The 21481-nt window shown below is 35.0% G+C and overlaps 1 protein-coding gene across 7 annotated transcripts in view; it reads left to right on the forward strand.

Moving 5' to 3' along the window:
* cher (filamin A protein cher) overlaps nt 1–21481 on the forward strand; it is a 44361-nt gene that overhangs the window by 11442 nt on the left and 11438 nt on the right. For 2 of the 7 annotated variants that reach the window (XM_025217329.2, XM_011632839.3), the window contains 12 exons: nt 562–700; nt 1394–1678; nt 1775–2091; nt 2425–2854; nt 3084–3299; nt 3553–3940; nt 5467–6036; nt 7714–8058; nt 8251–8864; nt 10311–10609; nt 13594–13732; nt 19625–19853. In XM_025217329.2, the coding sequence (XP_025073114.2) occupies nt 562–700; nt 1394–1678; nt 1775–2091; nt 2425–2854; nt 3084–3299; nt 3553–3940; nt 5467–6036; nt 7714–8058; nt 8251–8864; nt 10311–10609; nt 13594–13732; nt 19625–19853 (3971 nt within the window). The other 5 variants (XM_011632840.3, XM_011632841.3, XM_011632843.3 and 2 more) reach the window with 4 other exon arrangements.

A 21481-nucleotide genomic window follows, 5' to 3' on the forward strand; every position in this document is an offset into this window, starting at 1 on the left:
CATATATTGTGACGATTTTTGCGCAATTAATATCCGCCGCCTTGATCGTAGCACACAAATAAAATCTTAACCCTCTAATATTTTTAATTTTTTCCCTACATATATGTACGTAAAACGCTTGATACAGCAAAATAGCATAGTACGCGGCTAATAAATACTTGCAAATTTGTTGAATAGAAAACGAGCGAGAGTTTGATTAGCTGGAGCTGACATTTATTCTATATTTCTTTCCGAGTTTTGCGAATAAATCGATTTTTCTCTTTTTTTCAAGCGCTTAAGTAATACCATTAATTGATTTCCCTCTATACGTGTACATGTGAAAGTCACACGGAAAGTCGAATTGGACTAACCGAATAGTGAGTGGCCGCAAGTTTGCAGAACGTTGCGCGCTTGCAAATTTGTTTTTGAAAAGAACGACGCAATTCGCGCGATCACCGTAGCACAAAGCCACGCTTGTAACCGTCTGGCAAATGGATTTACTTAACGTATTGATGTAACAACGTTGCGGCCGCCGGTTGGCAGCTCGCAAATCATCTTTGCTTATGGTGTTTTCTTGCGCAGAGTGCGCGCTTATGGTCCCGGTATAGAACCAACCGGTCCGATCGTCGGTGCGCCGGCCAACTTCACCGTGGAAACCTTCTCCGCCGGCAAGGGCAATGTTGACGTCATCATCGATGATCCTAAAGGGAACAAACTACCGGTAACGACCTTAATATTATTTCATCAGAAACATATCCTGGCCTTAAAAAATTGGCTCAAAGACAAACTGTTTTAAAAAATTTGAAATATGCGTCTTTAATGTACGTAAAATATAATTTTTTTTTGTACGTAATTGAAATGCAGGATTATGAAATTTTATATATATATCTATAATAATTACTACAAAAGAATCAAAGTTATAAATAAAATAAATTTATTAATTAAAACAGCTAATTTTTTTACTTTACTTTAATTCTTCTCTTTATATCCAATAATATTTTAATTTAATTAAAAAGATGACCAAGAAAGTTGAAAAATATTGTTGTCAAGAAACAAAATAGTTTTTTTTTTAATTTACTGGAAATGAAACATGTCTCAAAAATTGCGAACTAAACGGAGCAACTCGTATGCCATTCTAATATTAAATAAATATGTGCTAACGACGATCTATTATCGAGCGCACTGCCGGAAGTCGAGAGATGTTTATCGCAATCAGAATAATTACGCCGCAGAACGTGGACACGTGTGATGTAATGGCCGTTTGTATACCGCGTACACGACAGTAACATGTTATTTCATACTCGAATGTTTTACGAGAATAGTAATAACTGCAAGTTGAACGAATTCCTTGCTTCTCTCGTATTCTGAGCTTTCGCTCTCTTATTCTGATGACGCCGATTACGTTTTTTTTAAGGTTGATATCAGATTCAACAAGGACAGAAATTTGACTTACTCGGTGTCGTACACGCCGAAGACGGAAGGTCCGCACAAGGTGAAAGTGCTCTTCGCCGGCCGGGAGATCCCGAAGAGTCCGTACACCGTTAATGTCGAGGGGCACGCCGGTGATTCGAACAAAGTTACGGCGAGCGGACCTGGCCTGCAACCGGAAGGAGTTGTCGTCAACAGGCATACTTTCTTCGACATCTTTACGAAGGATGCCGGTCGCGGTGTACCGGAGGTCATCATTTTGGATCCACAGGTAAAAAAAATCTTGATTGTTCATGTGCCAAATAATAAATAAAGCGTCATATTAGATTGTGTTATTAAAATCTTCTCATGTTTAATTTTATTGCAGGGTAGTAAGACCACCGTGCCGGTGAAGCTGCGCCAAACCTCGCCAGACGTCTGGAGATGCGAGTACGTGTCACCGGTGACGGGTCTACATTCCGTCAATATTTTCTTTGCCGGCAAACCTATACCCGGAAGTCCCATCGGGGTCAACATCGCACCGGTTTCCGATGCGAAGAAATGCAGAGCATACGGACGAGGGTTGTTGTCTACCGGTGTCCGCGTGCAGGACATCGCTGACTTCGTTGTTCTCACCAAGGACGCTGGCGAAGGTGTACCAGACATTCGCGTAATCGGCCCGGGAGGCGTCAATCGACCGGTGCAGTAAGTTCAAGGATTTATCATTATATTTAAGTTGCAAAAAAATATCAAATTCAAAATTGATTATTAGAAATCGCATTATTAAGACTATTAAATTAAAACTCGCTTTATTACTTTTTCATTTGTTGATTTGTTGATAGCTCTTGTTGCATCTTTTAAATACTAAAATAAAAGAGAATCAATTAACGTAAGAATTATAAAAGAAATTATAAAAATTGTTTTCATTTAAATTAGTAAAAAGGAAGACGAAGAATATAAATGAGTCAGAGACATTTTGCACGATATTTGTATTTTAAGTTCAATTATCGATATCGACATGATGTTAAATTATTCCAGAATGACCAAAACTGATCCTACGACTTACAAATGCCATTACACGCCAGTTAAGGAAGGTCGTCACGTAGTAATGATCACGTATGGCGGTAAAGAGATTCCCAAGTCGCCTTTCGAGGTCAACGTGGGTCCTTACAAGGAATCCAACATCAGGGCTTTTGGACCCGGTCTTCACACCGGCGTTGTCGGCCATCCAGCGAAATTTACAGTGGACACAAACGGTGAGACTGGTGCCCTTGGTTTCTCCATCGAGGGCCCATCCAAAGCGAAGATCGAATGCAACGATAATGGCGATGGAACCGCCGATGTTTCTTATCTGCCCACCGCACCGGGCCAATACGCGGTCCATATCCTCTGCGATAACGAGGATATCCCCAAATCGCCTTATATCGCGACTATCTCGCCGAAGACGGGGAATTTTGACCCGGAGAAGGTAAACGCGAATCTTTGTTTTATGATTAACATTCCTTTGTTATTATATATATATATAATATATATACATAAATAAATCTTCCATATTTTCTTTTTATTATAAAACGTTTTATAGCAACCAGGAAAAAATAATTTTATTGATTTCTACATGAATTTAATACCAACCAAATTGATAATAATTTACTATTTTTATTGATTTAAGAAAGAAGTGTAACAAATGTGTTTTATAGGTTGAAGTACATGGACCAGGAATTCAGCCAGAAGGTGTTGCCAAAGATAAACCGACACACTTTACGGTAGATGCGAGGAAAGCTGGTCAAGCGGCTTTGGAAGTCGCCATCCAGGATGCTCTTGGAAAAGAAGTTCCATTCAGATTAGATGAAAAGCGGGATGGCACTGTCCAAGCGAACTATACTCCTACATCCAGTTCCCAACATGTTGTGATGGTACGATCAAAATATTGATTTCTAAAATTTGATTTTTTTGCTGCACATTGTGCATATAATTTTAAAATATGTTACCTTATTATAGAGTCAGAAAATTGAAGCAATTAAAATAAAATTTTTCTTAGCAGGAAATAAAATCTGAAAACTTCATTCAAATTAAAATAAATAATTGCATAAAATACACAACGAAAGAATGATTGTTCTAAATATCAATTCAATTTGTACGCAATTTCTTAAAAATATTCTCCTTCAGGTGAATTATGGCGGAGTGGCCACGAAGAAATCTCCATATAGAGTTAAAATAGCCTCGCCTTTGAATCCAGCTATGGTCTCCGCTTTCGGACCCGGTCTTGAGAAAGGTGTGAAATCGAATATTCCCACACATTTTAACATCGACTGTCGAGAGGCTGGCCCTGGTAAATTGGATGTTAAACTGCTGAACCCTGAAGGCCGGGAACTTCCAATTTCATTGACAGATAACGAGGATGGCACGTATGTCGTAGACTACATGCCCCCTCAACCAGGAAATTATACAGTGAATCTCAACTACGGCGGCTTGAAAGTACCTCAGTGTCCCATTAAAGTCAACGTTCAACCTCACGTGGACGTGTCCAAAGTTAAAGTGGATGGTCTGGAATCAAGTGAGTACAATTATCAAAAATCCTTTAAGTATCGCTTAATATTTCGATTACCATGCGCTGTCAGTTTAGTTTCAAAACCGGGTTTAATCATTTGATAAACATGTCACTAATCGCAAATATGCTCGAATCAAGATATTATACACAACGTCTTGACCCACAAAGCTAAATACCCTGATATAATATCATGTTTCAAATGACTATAAATTTGATGACGAATTTCAATTCAGTTAATACACCTTTTTACCTTTTATTATTATTATAATTTTTACATAAATAAAATATTTTTTTTATTTCTTTTAAATTGTTACATGTAAATTTATAAATAAACTTGAATTAATATTATGCATATCATAGACTATTAACAAGAAATTTTTATGAATATTTTTTATCATTACATAATCGCACTTAGTTTATCAAATTAAATAATTACCGTGAGTGATAAAAATTTTATGTTTATTAAGTTTTAATTTTACTCATTAAAAGACTAGAGAGGAAGTAGTGAATACAGTTAATTCTTTCATGACTGAAAGATGATCTGATGCTTAGATAGATGCACTTGCATTGCCTTCGTTGGAAGTGCACCGAAATCGCTTTTTTCAGCGATTATTAAGAAGTTTATTAATTTTCGCCTCGCGGTATGATATTTTTTTCCGGTATCTTTTCGAAATATCACAACGCGCGGATCCAGCCTAGATTTTCGAAATACACGTTGCCAAGGTCTTTCCGCGGATAGATGTTTTGCTGGAGCGCGAACCGATGGTTTATTTATAGCTGCGCTCGCGAATTCCTCGCGGACGGTTGACACGCACACAGTTTCGCATTTCGTCTAAAAATATTGCACTCGATGCTCCACACGTTGCGCTTTCCATATAATTTTACCCGGAACTCCGCGAAGAAAGCAGTTCCGTCGTTTCGATGATGAAATTGAAAAAAAAAAAAAACAAAAAAGAACAAAAAAAAATGACAATGCGTTTTTTATAAAATCGCGGCATACGTTTTTATGTAAAAATAAATAAGTACGTCTGCACGCTGAATAATAATATTCGTTGTAGCCGAATGCACTTCTAGCTGTAACTACGGGAGATCCCTCTTATTTGGAATACGCTCTGCCTAATTTACACGCGCATTGTGGGCAGTTATGCTTATGTATGCAGCAAGCGGCTTTCTCTCATAACATGCATATTCAATGCATATTTGCGATCTAACCGTTCTACACCGCGTACACACGCGGTAAATGGAATTTCGCGCGACGAACGTCCAACCGTACTTGTTGGTGAATGCTCGCTGTATCAAATTGCACATTACGATTGCATTACGATTGATCATCATGCCGGTGCCAGTCATTTCCCCGTTGGTTCAATTTCTATTGACGATCATCAATCCCCTCTTCGTCCCCCTTCGATCTCACCAGCAAGTCGGCGCGACGTCCGCTCGTCGCTCGCGCTCGGGCCACGTTGTCCCGTCACGTAAGCACAAGCGAAAGACGCATCGCGGCTCACCACGAGACCCCGCAAACGTCCTCGCAGCGGCCCCGGTGAACAGCCTGCAGCAGTTCCGCGTGATAACCCAGGAAGCGGGCAGGGCGGCGGACTTCCAGGTAGCGATCACCGCGCCGTCCGGCAATCGCGTCAAGGCGCACGTCGTGCCGAGCCACGAGGGATACCTCGTCAATTTCACGCCCACCGAGCTGGGCGAGTATCTGCTCGGCATCAGCTTCGGCGGCGAGCCGATCTCGAATCAGCCCTACCGGCTCACCTGCGTCCACGGCTCCGATCCGGGCAAGGTGCGCGCTTCCGGCCCCGGTCTCTCCCACGGGGTGGTGAACAAGCCGGCCGAGTTCGTGATCGACACACGCGGCGCCGGCCAGGGCGGCCTCGGCGTGACCGTCGAGGGACCCTGCGAGGCCGCGATCAATTGCAGGGACAACGGCGACGGCACCTGCTCCGTCGCCTATTTGCCTACCGAAGCCGGCGACTACGGCATCAACATCACCTTCAACGAGCAACACGTGCCGGGCTCGCCCTTCCAAGCCATCGTCGTCCCGGACGCGGATCTTTCGAAAATCAAAGTCAGCGGAAACGGCATCCAGCCACACGGTACCGTTTAAGGACGTCAGCACGGAGATCGTTTTGCGATTGGAAATTGAGAGATTGCTGTGACTTGCTCGTCTCTGATTTGCGCGATGAGTTTCGTAACCTCGTCTCGGAATTTTCTTGGGATGACTTAAATTAATGATTTATTTCGATGTATAAAATTTTATATTGAATTTCACGGAGCATGACATGGTCTGTGCATGCGGAATGATTCATTTTAATCGGTTTTGTCTGGCGGTTTTGCATGCATATGACACCTCACCTGAGAAAAAAATCGTCGCGATTACATCGGAAAAAAAAAATTTCTTTGATTAAAAAAAAGGATTGAAAAGTCCCAAGAAATTATTCTGAGATGCATTGATTTTGATGCATGTGTGTTACCATTGCACTTTTTTTGATTATTACAACATCCCTTGCTTTAGACTTTTCACAGTTTTCGATGTATATATATCTGCTCTAAGCAATTTAAGTGCTTTGAAAAATATTTGAGGGCATGTTTATAAGAAGTAAAAATACATACAAAATAAAAATTTTTAAATGTATTTCTTTTTATGATCATGACTTTATTATTAATTTGGCTAATAACTGAAATCCACTGCTATAAATAATAATCTTATTGTGATCTTCTTTTCTATGTTATTGTGATCTTCTTTTCTATGTTAGTCATTATTTAGAGATTGTAATTATTAATTAGATTATTTAGAGATTGTAATTATATTTTACATATTATTTTAAAATATGTGCTTATTGCCATTTTAACAATAATTTTTTTAATTAGATATTATATTCTTTTAATATAAATAAACCATAAATGTTATATTAGATAATTCATAATAATGTATTTAGAAAAGAGAAATGATTAGAGAAACATATCTGAAAAAAATCACATATTTAATATAAATTTATTATGATACAATAGTAATGTAGTATTCTAATAAATTATATTAAAAATTTATATTGTATTGTAATCAGGGTTGAGAAAGTTACTTTTGAAAAGTGATTTATTACTGTTATTTATCTATTGTAAAAAGTAATTCATTACTCTTTCATTTGCTCATTAAAAGAAATAACTTGTTATACAATTATTATTGCATAAAATAATAATGAATTGTTACAATTTTCATTACTTTTTCTTCAAATTTTGAAACTCTTTTTCTCAGATTCGCTCGTGCTTTATTTTATATATTATATATATATATGGAATGTAATACCAAAGTAATGGTAAAAGTAATGATATCATTATTAGTAAAAAATATAACGTCGTTATTTAAAAAAGTAACTATAATGATAACGACGACTTTACAAGTAATGCATTATATCTCAACCCTAATTCAATCCTTAATAGCAATATTAAATTTCTACAAGAAAAAAATCCAATTTAAGATTTAGAAATACACATCTTACATTTTCAGTATTAGCAAATTTCAGCTTTAAAGAATGCAGCTTCTAAAAATACATTGACTACTTCATCAAGAATTAATTTCAAACTTTAACGCATGAAAAAAATATACAGTTCAAGATATGCATAATTCTTTAGAATAATGAAACTTAATTTTTACAAAATTATTTGATATGTGTATTAGACAAATTTATATAAAAAAAAAAAAAAAAAAAAAAAAAAAAAAAAAAACATTTATTTGAGTATCTTGACTTAATCGTATCGTTAATCGCATCTTGCAGGTTTATTCGTGAACAAACAAACGACTTTCACGATTGACACGAGAGACATCGCCAAGTCAAAGACCGACGATGGTAAAGTGTCCTGCACTATAAATAATCCCAGTGGCGGAAAGACCGAGAAGCTGATTATCCCTCAGGGTGACGGCACCTACCGTGTCAGCTATACCCCTTTCGAGGAGGGCTGCCACACCATTGACATTCTCTACGACAACGTACCCATCCCGGGTTCGCCATTCTCCGTGAACGTGCAACGTGGCTCCGACCCGAGCAAGTGCAGAGCGTATGGTCCTGGATTGGAGAAAGGCATCGTGAACAAGACAAATCGCTTCACGGTGGAAACCAGAGGTCTGTATGCCAACATCTCGATCAAACAAATTTTTTTGTCTATACATAATTTTATAATTTAAATCATTAAAAACACACACACACACACACACACACACACACACACACACGTAGACGAAAGTATTCTCCTATGACAGAGAAAAACCAAAAAAGAGGAAACAGATGATAGAACGTGTACGACTTTCTTTGCAGAGGCCGGCAATGGCGGTTTGGGTTTGTCAATTACGGGCGACGGGGAGGTCAAGGCAGAGGCCAAGGACAATTACGATGGTTCCTGCACCGTTGAATACGTTCCCACGGAACCTGGGGATTACGAGATTGGCATCAAATTCGCCGAGCAGAACATACCCGGCTCGCCGTTCAAGATCGAAGTGGTATCGGACTCGGAGGCGAAGAACGTGATTGCTTATGGACCTGGTTTGCAACCGGAGATGGTACGCGAGGGTGTACCCGCCAAGTTCACGGTGGACACGTCCAAGTGCGCCAAAGCGGCACAGCTGGACGTGAGGCTGTCGACCGACAAGGGACAGGCGCAGAAGCCGCAAATTAAGAGCAAAGGTGACGGTCTGTATGAGGTGACGTATCAGCCACCGCCTGCAGGCAGTAACGTGCACGTTGGCGTCACTTACGACGGCGAGGACATTAACAGTAGTCCGTACAAGATAAAGGTCTTGCCCACCGTGGAGCCCAACAAGGTAACTCTATCGGGTCCCGGCGTGTCACCCGTCTGCACCGCCTCCTTCCCAACTGACTTCGTCGTAGACACTTCCAATGCTGGATACGGCGACCTTGAAGTGCAAGTTGTGGTGAGTAGTGTTCGCAAGATGTTTCTCATATCCGTGTACATATAGCATCTTATATTTACGTACTCGATACGGAGAAGTTCCACATTTTTTTATAAAAATAGTTTCTAAACTTATTATCGAAGCTAATTGATAGTAGAAAAATAAAAATTTCTTGAAAATGTTACATGTTAAAGTGAAATATAATTAAATCTTTTTATATTTTTCTTTTTTTCTAAATGAATTTTTTTATAATCTTGAAAGCCTACAGACTATAGTCACGGATGCTGAAAATGTATTTTTATGAGAAATCACTCCGATATCTCAAAATTTTACTCCGCTGGATCTTCGCTAAGGGAGAAATAAGTGTGGAATATTTTTCAGACGAAGTTGCAATCATCCTTTTAGAGATCAGATTGGAAATTTCATTATTTTAATTTTTAATTGTGAAAATCTTCTAAAACATTAATCTCACTGATCTATTGTAGCATTGGCGACACAACAATAATTAGGCAAATTTATTTTATAAGAAAATTATATTATTATATATTCATTAAAATATATTACATTTATAACAATTAAAATTAATTGATCCTTTATAGCTAAACATATTTAAATTCACTTTTACAACAAATTATTAACAATGTTCAATATTGTAATTATACGTGATAATGGCGATAATTATGTGACAAACTTAAAGAAATATTAAATCATATTAAATTGAACAATTTTTATTAAATAATTTTATTAAATAATCTCAAGCGATGCAAAGATAAAAGTTTGTATTGGGTACTTTCTAATAACAGCACAAATCGACAAGTCTAGTTATATCATCTTTTGTTCTGGTTCTTTACCGAATGTTAAACAAAGACAAATAATGATATAACTAGACTTGTGCCAATTTGTGTCTCTTATTAGAAAGCATCCACTTTTAACAATAAAAGTGCTTCTAAAAGTGGCTTAGAAATTATCTGAGAATTGGCTGAAAAATCACATTTAAAGTAAAGTACTTTTATCGATAAAAGTGAGTTCGGAATATGAATTAAAATTCAATATACAAGAAAAACAATTCTTCATATTTTTAATAATATTGTAATTTATTTCATGACTTGATAATATTATTCAAAATCTTAGGCACGATACACAAAATTTCCAATACATTCAATTCAACATCAGAATATAAGAACATTATACAAGATATTTTCGATTTCACCACTAATGATTTGACCTATCATTTTGTATTTCGACAGATTTTTGAAAGTTTTGAAATTGTTTAGGAACACCAATCAAAATTTTCGCTTTTGCTTACCAGTAACAAACGTTCGTATTTATTACCGCACATTCAATCCGTCCGAAGGACAGATATGTCAAACAACCCATAGAAACCCATAATGAAACGATTAATAAGTCGCATGAGCAATCATGCTCGTAATTTCACAATTAATTAATGTCTTCCTGTGTCGTTTTCAGGGACCGGACCAAGTACCGCGCCGGGTAGAAGTGCAGGATCTCGGCGACGGAAAGTACAAGGCGACCTATTTGCCGGACGACTGCGGCCGGTACAAGGTCAACGTGAAATACGGCGGCAAGGAAGTGCCAGGCAGTCCGGTGAACGTGCAGAGCGTCTCCACCGGCAAGGCGGACCAGTGCAAAATCAAAGAGGGCATTCAGCACACCTTGGCTCAGGGCGAGGAGTACTGCATCACCGTGGATACCGAGAATGCAGGCCGCGGTGCAGTGACCTGCCGCATCCGTTCCACTTCCGGAAGGTGAGCACCCCGCGTGATCCGCCTCGATTTAAATCCGACTATTTCAGAGAAGATGAATCAGTGAGTGGCGACATTGCGGGAGTCTTGAAAATTCACTTCGGCAGAGTTGCCGAAAACAGAGTTGCGTTCGGCCTCATTCCAAAGTCTGAGACTTTACTTATTATCATATATGAAAATGTCATACAAATAACAATTCAAGTAAAATTTTTATGCTACTATTTTATGCTACTTTTATTATTATGATTATAATACACATAAAAATATTTGTAAAATCGGAAAAAATAACATTATATTTACACGTATGTTCATTAATTAGAAAGTACTTTATTTTTAACTTTATATATTTAATTTTAATTTGTTTGTATCCTTAATATGTCTTTGTTCATTTTTTTCATAGAAAATGTTTTACAGATAAGCTTCATTTCTTCATGCCTTCCATTAAATTTTTCGCATATTTTTTTTAGTTTCCAATAATAATATTTTTTCTCACATTGTCTTTCATATCTAAATCAATTTTATGTTACAAGCATGTATGTGAAGGCGGTGCATATTTTTACATTCGCATTCTTCACCTTTGCGTTTTTCGATCTTCAAGATTCCAGACAAAAATTCCATCTTATTTTAAATACGTCGCGCCGTCGCGACCAATTTATTTTCAATTCATAAGCAGAGAAGAGAGAGAAGAGAGAATTTTCTTACTCCTACATCTTTATTCTATAAACATTAATGAAATTGTAATAAATTATTAGTTTAACTCTTTCCCATGATATTATATATATTTTACATATATTTTTATATTTTATATTTCTTATATATATATATATATATATATTCTTCATTTTACTGAACTATCATAAATTATTTCTCTAAATAATCAATTCATTCGCGCTTTTTGATATTTTGCAATTCAATGGTAAGGATGCAATAAATCAGCGGATTTACTATATTGACTAAATAATTTAGAGAAGCATATTCTTACGCTTTAATAATTTAAACCGTATATTGCGATTAGATCTGAGGTGTAAAAGCGTTAATGAGTAGTCGGCCGTAAATCGTGTAACAAATCCGGTTGAAATCAGGATCATGGCACGTTGCCATTATGAACATCATGTATGAGGTGGTGATATGTTGTTCGTAGCAAATTCCCGACCAGTCATACGCAATATCCATGTTACCGTATCATAACATTGAAATTAAATGTCGGTTTAATCCGAAAAACAAGATATACCTTTAATAACTTGGCGCCGATAACGAAGAATAACGTTGAAGGAAATGATTATTTAGAAAGCATTAAATTTGACTTCGTAACAATATTTATCAATGGCAAAATGAGAAAACTTTTTTGCGCAATACTCATTTTTCAGAACTGGCTTATAATTACTATATATATGCAATCCTTGTTTTTTGAGACTGATTTTGTATTACTCGTTAACATTTAAGTAAATACTACATTAATTATAAAATGTTGCATATTCTAATTGTTCTGATGGCAGATCACTTTATATGTTTTTTATGAAAACAAGTCATTGGAATTTCGTCGCAAAAGCTTGTCATCTGTGTTGACCGCATTTGTTCATCCATTTATTTCGTGGTGACAGTTGAATTGGATCAAATGTAAGCTCACTTTATCATTCAACATGTTAACTTTTTATTCTATCTATCAAAAATTTTGTAAACTAAAGAAAATTGCAAGATGTTCAAATTTCACATAAAATCACATCTATAAAATAGGAATAGAAAAAAAGATTCATAAAATTGATATAGTTTCAGACAATTTTAATTATAGTACGAAAAAGTTAAATGATAAATCTTATAATGAGAAAAATAAATATATATATTATAAATAAATATATATATATATATATAAATATATATATAAATATATAAATAAATATATATATATATATATATATATATATACATATTTTGTTTTATTACCAACTTACATTAAAATAATTTTTATATCCGTGTAATTATGTCTCGTTTATTACAATGTCACAAAAGTGGATATCGTAATGCTGTGCACCCGCGCGATTATGTCCTTCACGAATATTTTGGGATCTCTAGAGAGACTTGCATTTCCTATCCTACTTACGTATCGTGAGAATTCACGTGTAACCTCAAAAAGATTGTCACAACTCTAATCAAATCGACTATAAATGCATTCTGAACGATGAGTAGTGCATACAGCTGTTCCCTCATAATTCATCCATGATATTTTATGTTGGCAGTGAGGGTCTTCTGTCGAAAAGACATTTCAGAACGGGCCAAATTCTTTATCCTAAGTGTACCAAGTGACAAGATGCCATGTTGTGTCTGGTGTTCCCTATAATAAGCATATAATTTTCCAATTATATTTCAGGTGTTAAAACTATGTCCTATAATAAATTAAAATTTATAGTTTAATAAGTAAAGTAGTACGAAAATGTAAGAATGAATTATTAACATAGTGGATCTTTTCCTTTATTTATCTTTTGCAGTCTGTAAATGTTATTTTTTTACGTTATTTTATGTAAAGTTATGAATTTTTGCACTTGAAGATAAAAAATATTCAAATAAATTATCATTCCAGTTTAAATGTATTGCGAAATGTATGCGAAATGTATGCGAAAAGATATTTTCTATAGGACTTTAAAATTATCTTTTATTGTTATGATAGCCATACTTTATTAAAGAAACAAATATGATTTTGTTTAAATATAAAGTAAACGCACAAGAGTGTTTCGTTTGAATATACAGTTTTTTTTTTTATAAAAAAAAAGAAAGGATCTGTAAAGAATCTTTTTTAAGCTGCTTACTTTACTGGAGATTAAAAAATTTGCATAATTATGATTAAAGTTGCGAGAAAATAGGTGAAGTGTCGCATGGCTTGTTACTGAATGAAATTGTAGCGGAATCATAACAATATGCACGAAAATTTCTTGAATGGACCACTGTTCTATATTTTAATCTCTGAAATAATACGTCTCGGTTTGTGATTTCAGCGAAGTCGTTGACATTGACATAGAAGACAACGGCGATGGCACAGTTAACATTTACTACACTGTCGCTGATGCGGGAGACTACACCCTTAGCATTAAGTTTGGCGGTCAACCCGTGCCTGAAGGATTCTACACCTTTACTGTGAGTAATCGCCATGTTTCAAGTATTTTATAATCTACTTTGTATATATTTATTACTTTTTCATTTATTTCTTTTCCATTTGAATGAGAAATATAAAGCTCGAAGCATACAAAGTTCTTTATCTGGCGCATTTCAAAATAATTAATAAAAAATTAATTCTCCCCTTTCTGCGATTAAAATAACATTTTTTTAAAACATTTTTGAAAAATTTCTTGAAAACTCCTTAAAATTTTTCTGGAAGTTTCTAAAGTTTGTAATTTTTTTTTATTTAAAATAAGTTTTTATTTTTTATTTTGTTATTTGTTTATTTTTCTTACTAAATTAATTCCTATTTTAAGTTATATTTACCGAAGTAAAAATCTCTTGAGTTGTCTCAAATATTTATATCACAAAATGCCTCGATAAATATGTCAGATTTACTCAGTAAAATACAAAATAATTACATGAAATTGGATGTGCAGTAATTAATCAAAATTGGATTGGATAATATCACCTGATAACACTATAATTTTTCTCTCATCCTATGGAGGAATAATGTATTATATAATACAAATGTGGAGATCAAATTTGTAAGTTACACGTTCAATAATAATAGTCTCGCTGCAAAACGAGAGCGTTTGCGAAAAACGAACGTTTGACACACGCTACGGACATTTCCTTGCTAATGTCGGCTCCTTTGAAGTGTCGCGAAGACAAGGGGCGGCGTTGCCCGAGTAGAGTAATCGTCTTCTCGTAATCGTCTTTCCGATGCCGATCCGGGTGCCCGGTGCTCTCGTCGACGACGAGCCCCGGGTGGGTGGGGCGCGAGGTGTATCTAACTATAGAGGCAACACGTAGTGCAGGATATTGTCGCGTAGTCTCCAGCGAAACAGTCCACTGCGAAGGCTCATCGGGACCACATCCGCAGCTGGCTCGTTATCGCACGAATCCTCGCCCGTCATCGCATGGACCTAGTCGCGCTGTAACACGAATTCCGCTCCAAGTAACACTCACAAACAGCACACACACACACACACACACACACACACACACACACACACACACACACACACACACACACACACACACACACACACACACATCTTTATCTCTCGCCATATCTTCTCTGTACAATCCTCCCCACCTTACGCGCCAGCTATATGTGTGTGTGTGTGTGTGTGTGTGTGTGTGTGTGGGTGTGAGTGGGTGTGTGGGTGCATGTGTGTCTGTATGTGCGCACGCATGTGAGTGCTGCCGTCGTCAAGTGGTCCAAAGTGCCTCCGATCGCAAATACTGGAACGCCATTAATCTACACAAAATGTAGAGCCACGAAGAATTTTTATTAATCCTCCGGACGTTTGGCTGCTCGAACTATCTCGAGCCAGTATCATAAAGATCAGAAACACAAATACATACACACAATATACGATTTTTTTTTCGATATATCATATATTCTGGAATGAATTAACCTAAGAATTTGATATCGTCTTGTGTCATATTTAATCATTTATCTATTCTACTTATACTTCATTGGAAATATAGTTCAATATTATTTTATATTATTATTTAAATATTTTTCATTTACTTACAATTTAAAAAAATGGGATTCTTATTATTAATTGATAATTAGACTGTTCTGTCTGAATTGGACAGTTTTTTTCACTAATCATCAGTAGAGAAAAATTGATATGGTCAGACATCCGTCTAATACTGTCTAAAAGATTATTTTTTTTTTATATTTTCTTAGATCTTATAAAATTCACCTTTTTCTGATTTTTTTAATCTAAGTTTTATCTGATTTGATCGTCGGTTTCCTTTACCTTAAAACCCGGTTATCTCAACGAAAAGAAAAACGCGACTTATGAAACGTGGTGTAAGCTGGTGATATAAATGCTTGCACATTCGTGCAACCGCCTCAGCGTTGCCTTTGCGACATTTGCTCAATTAACCTACTAAAAACTGTAACCTACTAAAAACTGTACTTGAAAACAATCATTGTATTAAGATGCATGATTTTCTTTCTTTGACGCATAAATTGAGTCAAGTGTTTGCGCTATTTTCGATTCTAAAATCTTTGTTGCAAATTCGCAATCCACTTGTAATCCACTACATTCGAATGAGCCGTATGCCAGAATAACAATCCAAGAAGTCACAAAGATTTGCTAATTATTACGCTTTGATTTAATTATTGATGATTTAATTATTTTAGTAATAATTTTATTTTCTTCACATATTGATGTAACGTTTCTTTCTTTTTATATTTATCTCTGTTATATACGAAATAAAAAAATAATAATTGGAAGTAAAAAGCAAATAATAATAGTGTTAGTAAATAAAAAGCAAATAATAATAGTGTTGTAAAAAAGAAAAGAAAGATAAAATATATTTTTTATTCGTGATTGATAGAAATAGCACCGGCATCTAATATTATTATACATTGAAGAAATTTGTATTGCACGCTAGAGTGACAGGTAGCGTCACGCATCGTAACTCTTCGCGACTGCCGCGTATAAATAATGTGTCCAAAAGTGCACGACGTGCTTGGCGATCGATCTATTGTCTAATAAGATGACATCTAGTAAGATGCCTGTCTCTACGCAATCAATCATATTCTTCGTGGCCAAAGCCATAATCCATTTTGAAATTCAATACGCATCTCGATGCCGTCCATACGAGAGCTCCTAGACTATTTCGAGTGCGACTCCCAAGCTTCCCCAAATTTATAAGCGGGAACGGAGTGGGTGGGCCGAGGGAGACGAGGAAGTGAATTAATGCCGTGAGTTAAATTAAACCCCGTGCCACGATTCACAACGATGACTTTGTGCGACACATTCCTTTTGACGGCCGACGCTGATGTTCGTCATTATTTTCCGCTTTATCTGCCGAATCGATCGCACCTCGATCCGAATTTTCGAAATAATCATCGGGAAGATTTTTTGCATTTTTTTTATTCGTTTTTTCTATAAATGAAGATCTTTGATATTTTATATTTTTTGCATCGGCAAATTTATTAGTTTCATTAAAGGAACTGTAATTCTCACACAAAAAGGGGGACGGCAATTAAGAAATTTTCAATATGGATTTCAGCAATTAATTAATTAATATTTATTTTGTTATTTTTAATAATATATGCCATGATTTAAAAAATGATATGCATACGAAAGAGCTGCATAAATAATTGCTGACACTTCGTAAGTGTCGGTCCACAATAAATATTTAATCTTTAAGTCGTAAGAAATTGACCAATCATAGTCGATTATTCTTTTCATATTCGATTATAATTGGTCAATTTCTTACTTCTTAAAGCTTAAATCACCTATTGTGGACCGACACTAAGGCATTAAGAAAACTATAAATCTCTTAGTTTAATGTCAGTTTAATATAGCTGATCTGGTCGTAAACAAAAACGTGACATTATTTGGGATTTATCCAAATTTACTGTTGTTCTGAATACAAATCGTGTATCTAAGATTTCGCGACTTTGTGTGGTTCACTTCAAATATTGCAGATATATTTAAAATATTATAAACTACATTATTTGTTTTGACGATTTTACATATCATTATTTAATAATAAACACGATATAATATTGAGCAATCAAGTCATCATTTAAATAGCAAGCAAACATTACAATTTCATTCTAAATTTTAAGAAGCGATATATTACATGTTATTATATTTTGATCGCGTTAAATTATATATATATATATATATATATATATATATATTCATAATTTTATATTATATATAAATAATAATTTTGCTATTAAAAGTTTTTATTTTTATTAAAAGTTTTTTTACGCACAAATATATAATCTTAAGAATTATTATAAAAAGTCGATATTACTGGCAATATCGACAATATTTCTTCGTTCCAATGACTCATGAATTGTTACTCGTATGCTCATCTGTATTTGTGATTGCGATAAAATACACAAGTGAATACACAATCGCTTTGTATTCTCAATTCTTTTGTAATGTATATGAGTGGGGGCTGGGTATCTATTATAGTACATGAAATTCAGTATTGTGCCCGAAATTACCGGTTGGATACTAGAGAGGCGCGAGTTTCGTGTCGGCCACCGACGTAGCTGGGCGTTCCCTCGTAAATTGGGAATTGAAGTCAAAACGTGAGTTCTGGTTGTCAGATCAAATAGAGGAGAGGAAGGATCCGCAGCGTCTCCGGGAGGCTTAGAGTATGGCGCCGATCTTGTCGCAGTCGTTGCGATCATTTTCGGACTGAGTGAGTGATACGAGTGATCGCAATAAGCTGTCGGTTAGATAAAAAAAATGATATAAATTTGCGCGAACTAGTTGAAATAATAATACATTTATTACGAATTTATTCATATATAGCATTAAAGAATTTATCATATGTAGCGTTATAAAAAGATGCTTTAACGGATCTTCATGCTACATGCTCTCTTGTAATCTTTCCAACTAAAAAGAGAAATAAAGAGAGAGAAGTATGATTTGGATGAAAGATAACGATATAAATGATTTTCGAGAAAATAGAAATTTCAGAATTCAGTATTTTCTTGGAATATATAATTTAAACTTTTCATCCTGCACACATACAAAGAAATAAAAATGTCATGTATAAAATTAATAATTTTCTATGTTTGTATATATAACTTATGAGAGAGAGGAACATGTGACATACGGTGCAGAAAATTTTGTATTAAGAAAAAATTATCTAATAATTTTCACTTATAAGAATTAAGAAAAAGACGTTTTATGTAGAAATATCATTTTGATATCACGTTGCATTTTGCACCATGAAAGCGACTATTTATATAGCACGTTCAGTATCTCCCCGAAAGCTAATTTTGGTTTCAGCTGCAATATTGCGTCTCGATGATCAACAGGCTTCGCATAATATTTCGTACCTATTAATTGACAGCAACATTTAATGGATCCTCCTGAACGGGCTTTGTATGTCTTTAACCGAAGAATAAGATTTCTTTCTGCAAGACAACATGAACGAATATTAAATAGCTTCAAATATTCATTATACATATGTGATATTTGCATATCCTTTAAGAAAAAAGATATTTTTCTTAAATTCTTTTTCTCTCTGTTTTTTAATTTTATAGATAAAATAATTAATATAGCTTTAAATTTATTACACAGATTAAGCGAAATTATAATTTCTATAGGAACTATTTTCTGTAAAGCTAAGTATTGCTTTATTTTATCACTAAAACCATTATAGCCGATTGAATTTAAACGTAACTTGCGACTTACGACACAACATAAATGCAGCGAATTACTCTCGTATAAATTCATTATAGATGCAGACTTTTTGCGATGATTCGAATTTTGCAATAATTCTAATGTGGTTATATAATAAATTCTTTACACACATCATATTTTGGCTTGCGACCAACATCGAAATACGTAGATTTCTATCGTAATGAGATGTAACGTATAAACCATCTCCCGATTCCGAAAATTCCTGCACTTCTCTTTCCTGTGAAGATTTCACAAGAATTTTATTAGCGCTTCATAAAAAAATAAAAAAAAAATGCTTTTTCTAATGTCTGGCATTGCTCCAGTACCGAAATATTTTATCGATCATGCGATATCGCGATCCATTGTCGCCTTCGTTCACGTTGTAATCCAGTCACATTTTTATTAACAGCCTGTAAATCTCCTTTTTTACAAAATAAGAAAAGATTTAAAAAAAAAAAATAAACAAATTTCGCTTTAATATATTTAGCTGAAATGCAATTATTTACATTGTCGAAAAATATATTTATTGTATCAATTACTGCACAATAGATTATTATATATTTTATTTAAAAAAATATACAATTGTTTGTGGTCTAAAATGTTTCAAATTTCAAATGCTAAAGAACATTTAGATATTAATGTTGTCAACTGTTCCCTCAATCTCAACGTGACGTTTCAGGCATCCGAAGAATATCGGGAACATAGCACACACAAAACACAACGAGGTCGCAAGTCACGGCAGAGGCAGAATCAACACGTTGTCGAGCAGCGCAGCAGCTCAACTTTACAAGAGAGCTCTACTGTTACTACAAAGCGTAGCAGTCAGCAAGAATTATCGAAGAAAAACTTCAACCTTATTCGATTGAACTCCATTCCTCTACCTATTGCCAGCGGTGGCACAGTTACCTGTAAGTAGTATTTTTCCTTCCGTATTTCAGGAATTCTTTAAATTTTCTTAAAATTTTGTGTTTTGCCTTATTTATTTCAAATTTAATCTGAAAGATCTTTTAATAATAATTATTATATAATATGATGCCATATGGTTGTTATATGATAAATTTCGATCGCATGCTACGATTGGTTGGACACTAGGAAATACGAAAATCTTTGTGGTATTAATTTAACGATTTAACATCTTTCTCTTTTATAGGATAGAATAAAGTATTAATAATAATTTTTTTTATAAAAACATAGATATTTTGTAATTTTAACACATAGTGCAGTAATGCGATGTATGACTTAATGTTGCCTCGTACTACCGCGTCTAGATAACTTGAGAACGTGACCTACAGTAATAATAAATTTCAAAATTAATTAAATCTGGTTAAAATTAATTAATATTGGACAGAGTTCGGTCTGTCTGACTTATTATTATTAGCTTACATTGTAAACGACACACTTTTCTTCATCTAAGCGATATAGCTCGTTCTCTTTAGTACTTTGCTTTCCATTTAAACAAAATTTTAAATTATTTAATGAGAAAAGATTTGATCGTGAGAAAAATTTTTAACTAATTAAAAAATTAAATTTTTCTATAAATATAACAGGTGTTATGTTTAGTGATATATACTTCGAAATTGGCGTATTTTTATGATGGACAGATTTGTTTTATAATTTGGTTGCACATAAAATAAAACAAACTTATTCTCGACGTGATCGAACTGTAAATAATATGGACATAGTATTTTCACGGTTAGTTAGTTTATTTAGTCTATTTTCTATTATTAGTTTAACTAGCAATAGTCGAACGTACGGCTGGAACCTATTCGCTGCGCAGAAATAAATCTTGAATTTTACTGCGCAACGTGCGGCTGCGTTGCTCTCCTGAGATTTTACGACGCGAATTCTTCCATCCAAGACGGACGCGGCGCGTTTTACGCCCTCTTAAATTTTTCTGTGATTGAAATTTCCTTTTTCCCCCCTTTCCCCGCAAATGATTAATGCGTAAGTCAACTTTACGTACCTATTTAAGAGACATTACGACGGAAGGATGCATCATCATTAATCATGCGTGTGCGCTTCGCAGTGCGTATTCGACTTCTCGTACCCGCGTGTACTTGATGACTTGATGAGTCCGATTGATTAATGACCAACGACATGCAGCTAACGTCTAACACTTTGAGATCAAATCAGAAACTCTAGGATGATAAGTCAATTGTCGTTAGATAAATGGAGCAACAGAATTAAAATCTGCAAATGATATTAAATTACTAATCAAGCTTTAAATTTATTACCTGAAGGATTCAAAAAATTACTTCTAATTAAATAAATATAATAATAATTTTTAATTAAATAAAAATTTCTCTGATATTTCTTAGCCAAGTGAGTAGGAAGACGGTAAACTTCTTAGCATTGTGGACATTATATGCGTTATGCGATGAGCGAAAGAGTTTACTCTTGACGGACGATGTTATTCCGATAAATAAGCGAGCGGCGACGAGTAATGCGATTCAATTACGCGTTAATGTTTCGCGGTTGACCAACGTTTCGCGCGTTCAGGAAGCCAGTCAAATGACAGACATACGACGGATTCATA

Source organism: Pogonomyrmex barbatus, unplaced genomic scaffold (assembly GCF_055798465.1).
Source record: "Pogonomyrmex barbatus isolate J1 unplaced genomic scaffold, ASM5579846v1 scaffold2, whole genome shotgun sequence".
Taxonomy (NCBI): domain Eukaryota; kingdom Metazoa; phylum Arthropoda; class Insecta; order Hymenoptera; family Formicidae; genus Pogonomyrmex; species Pogonomyrmex barbatus.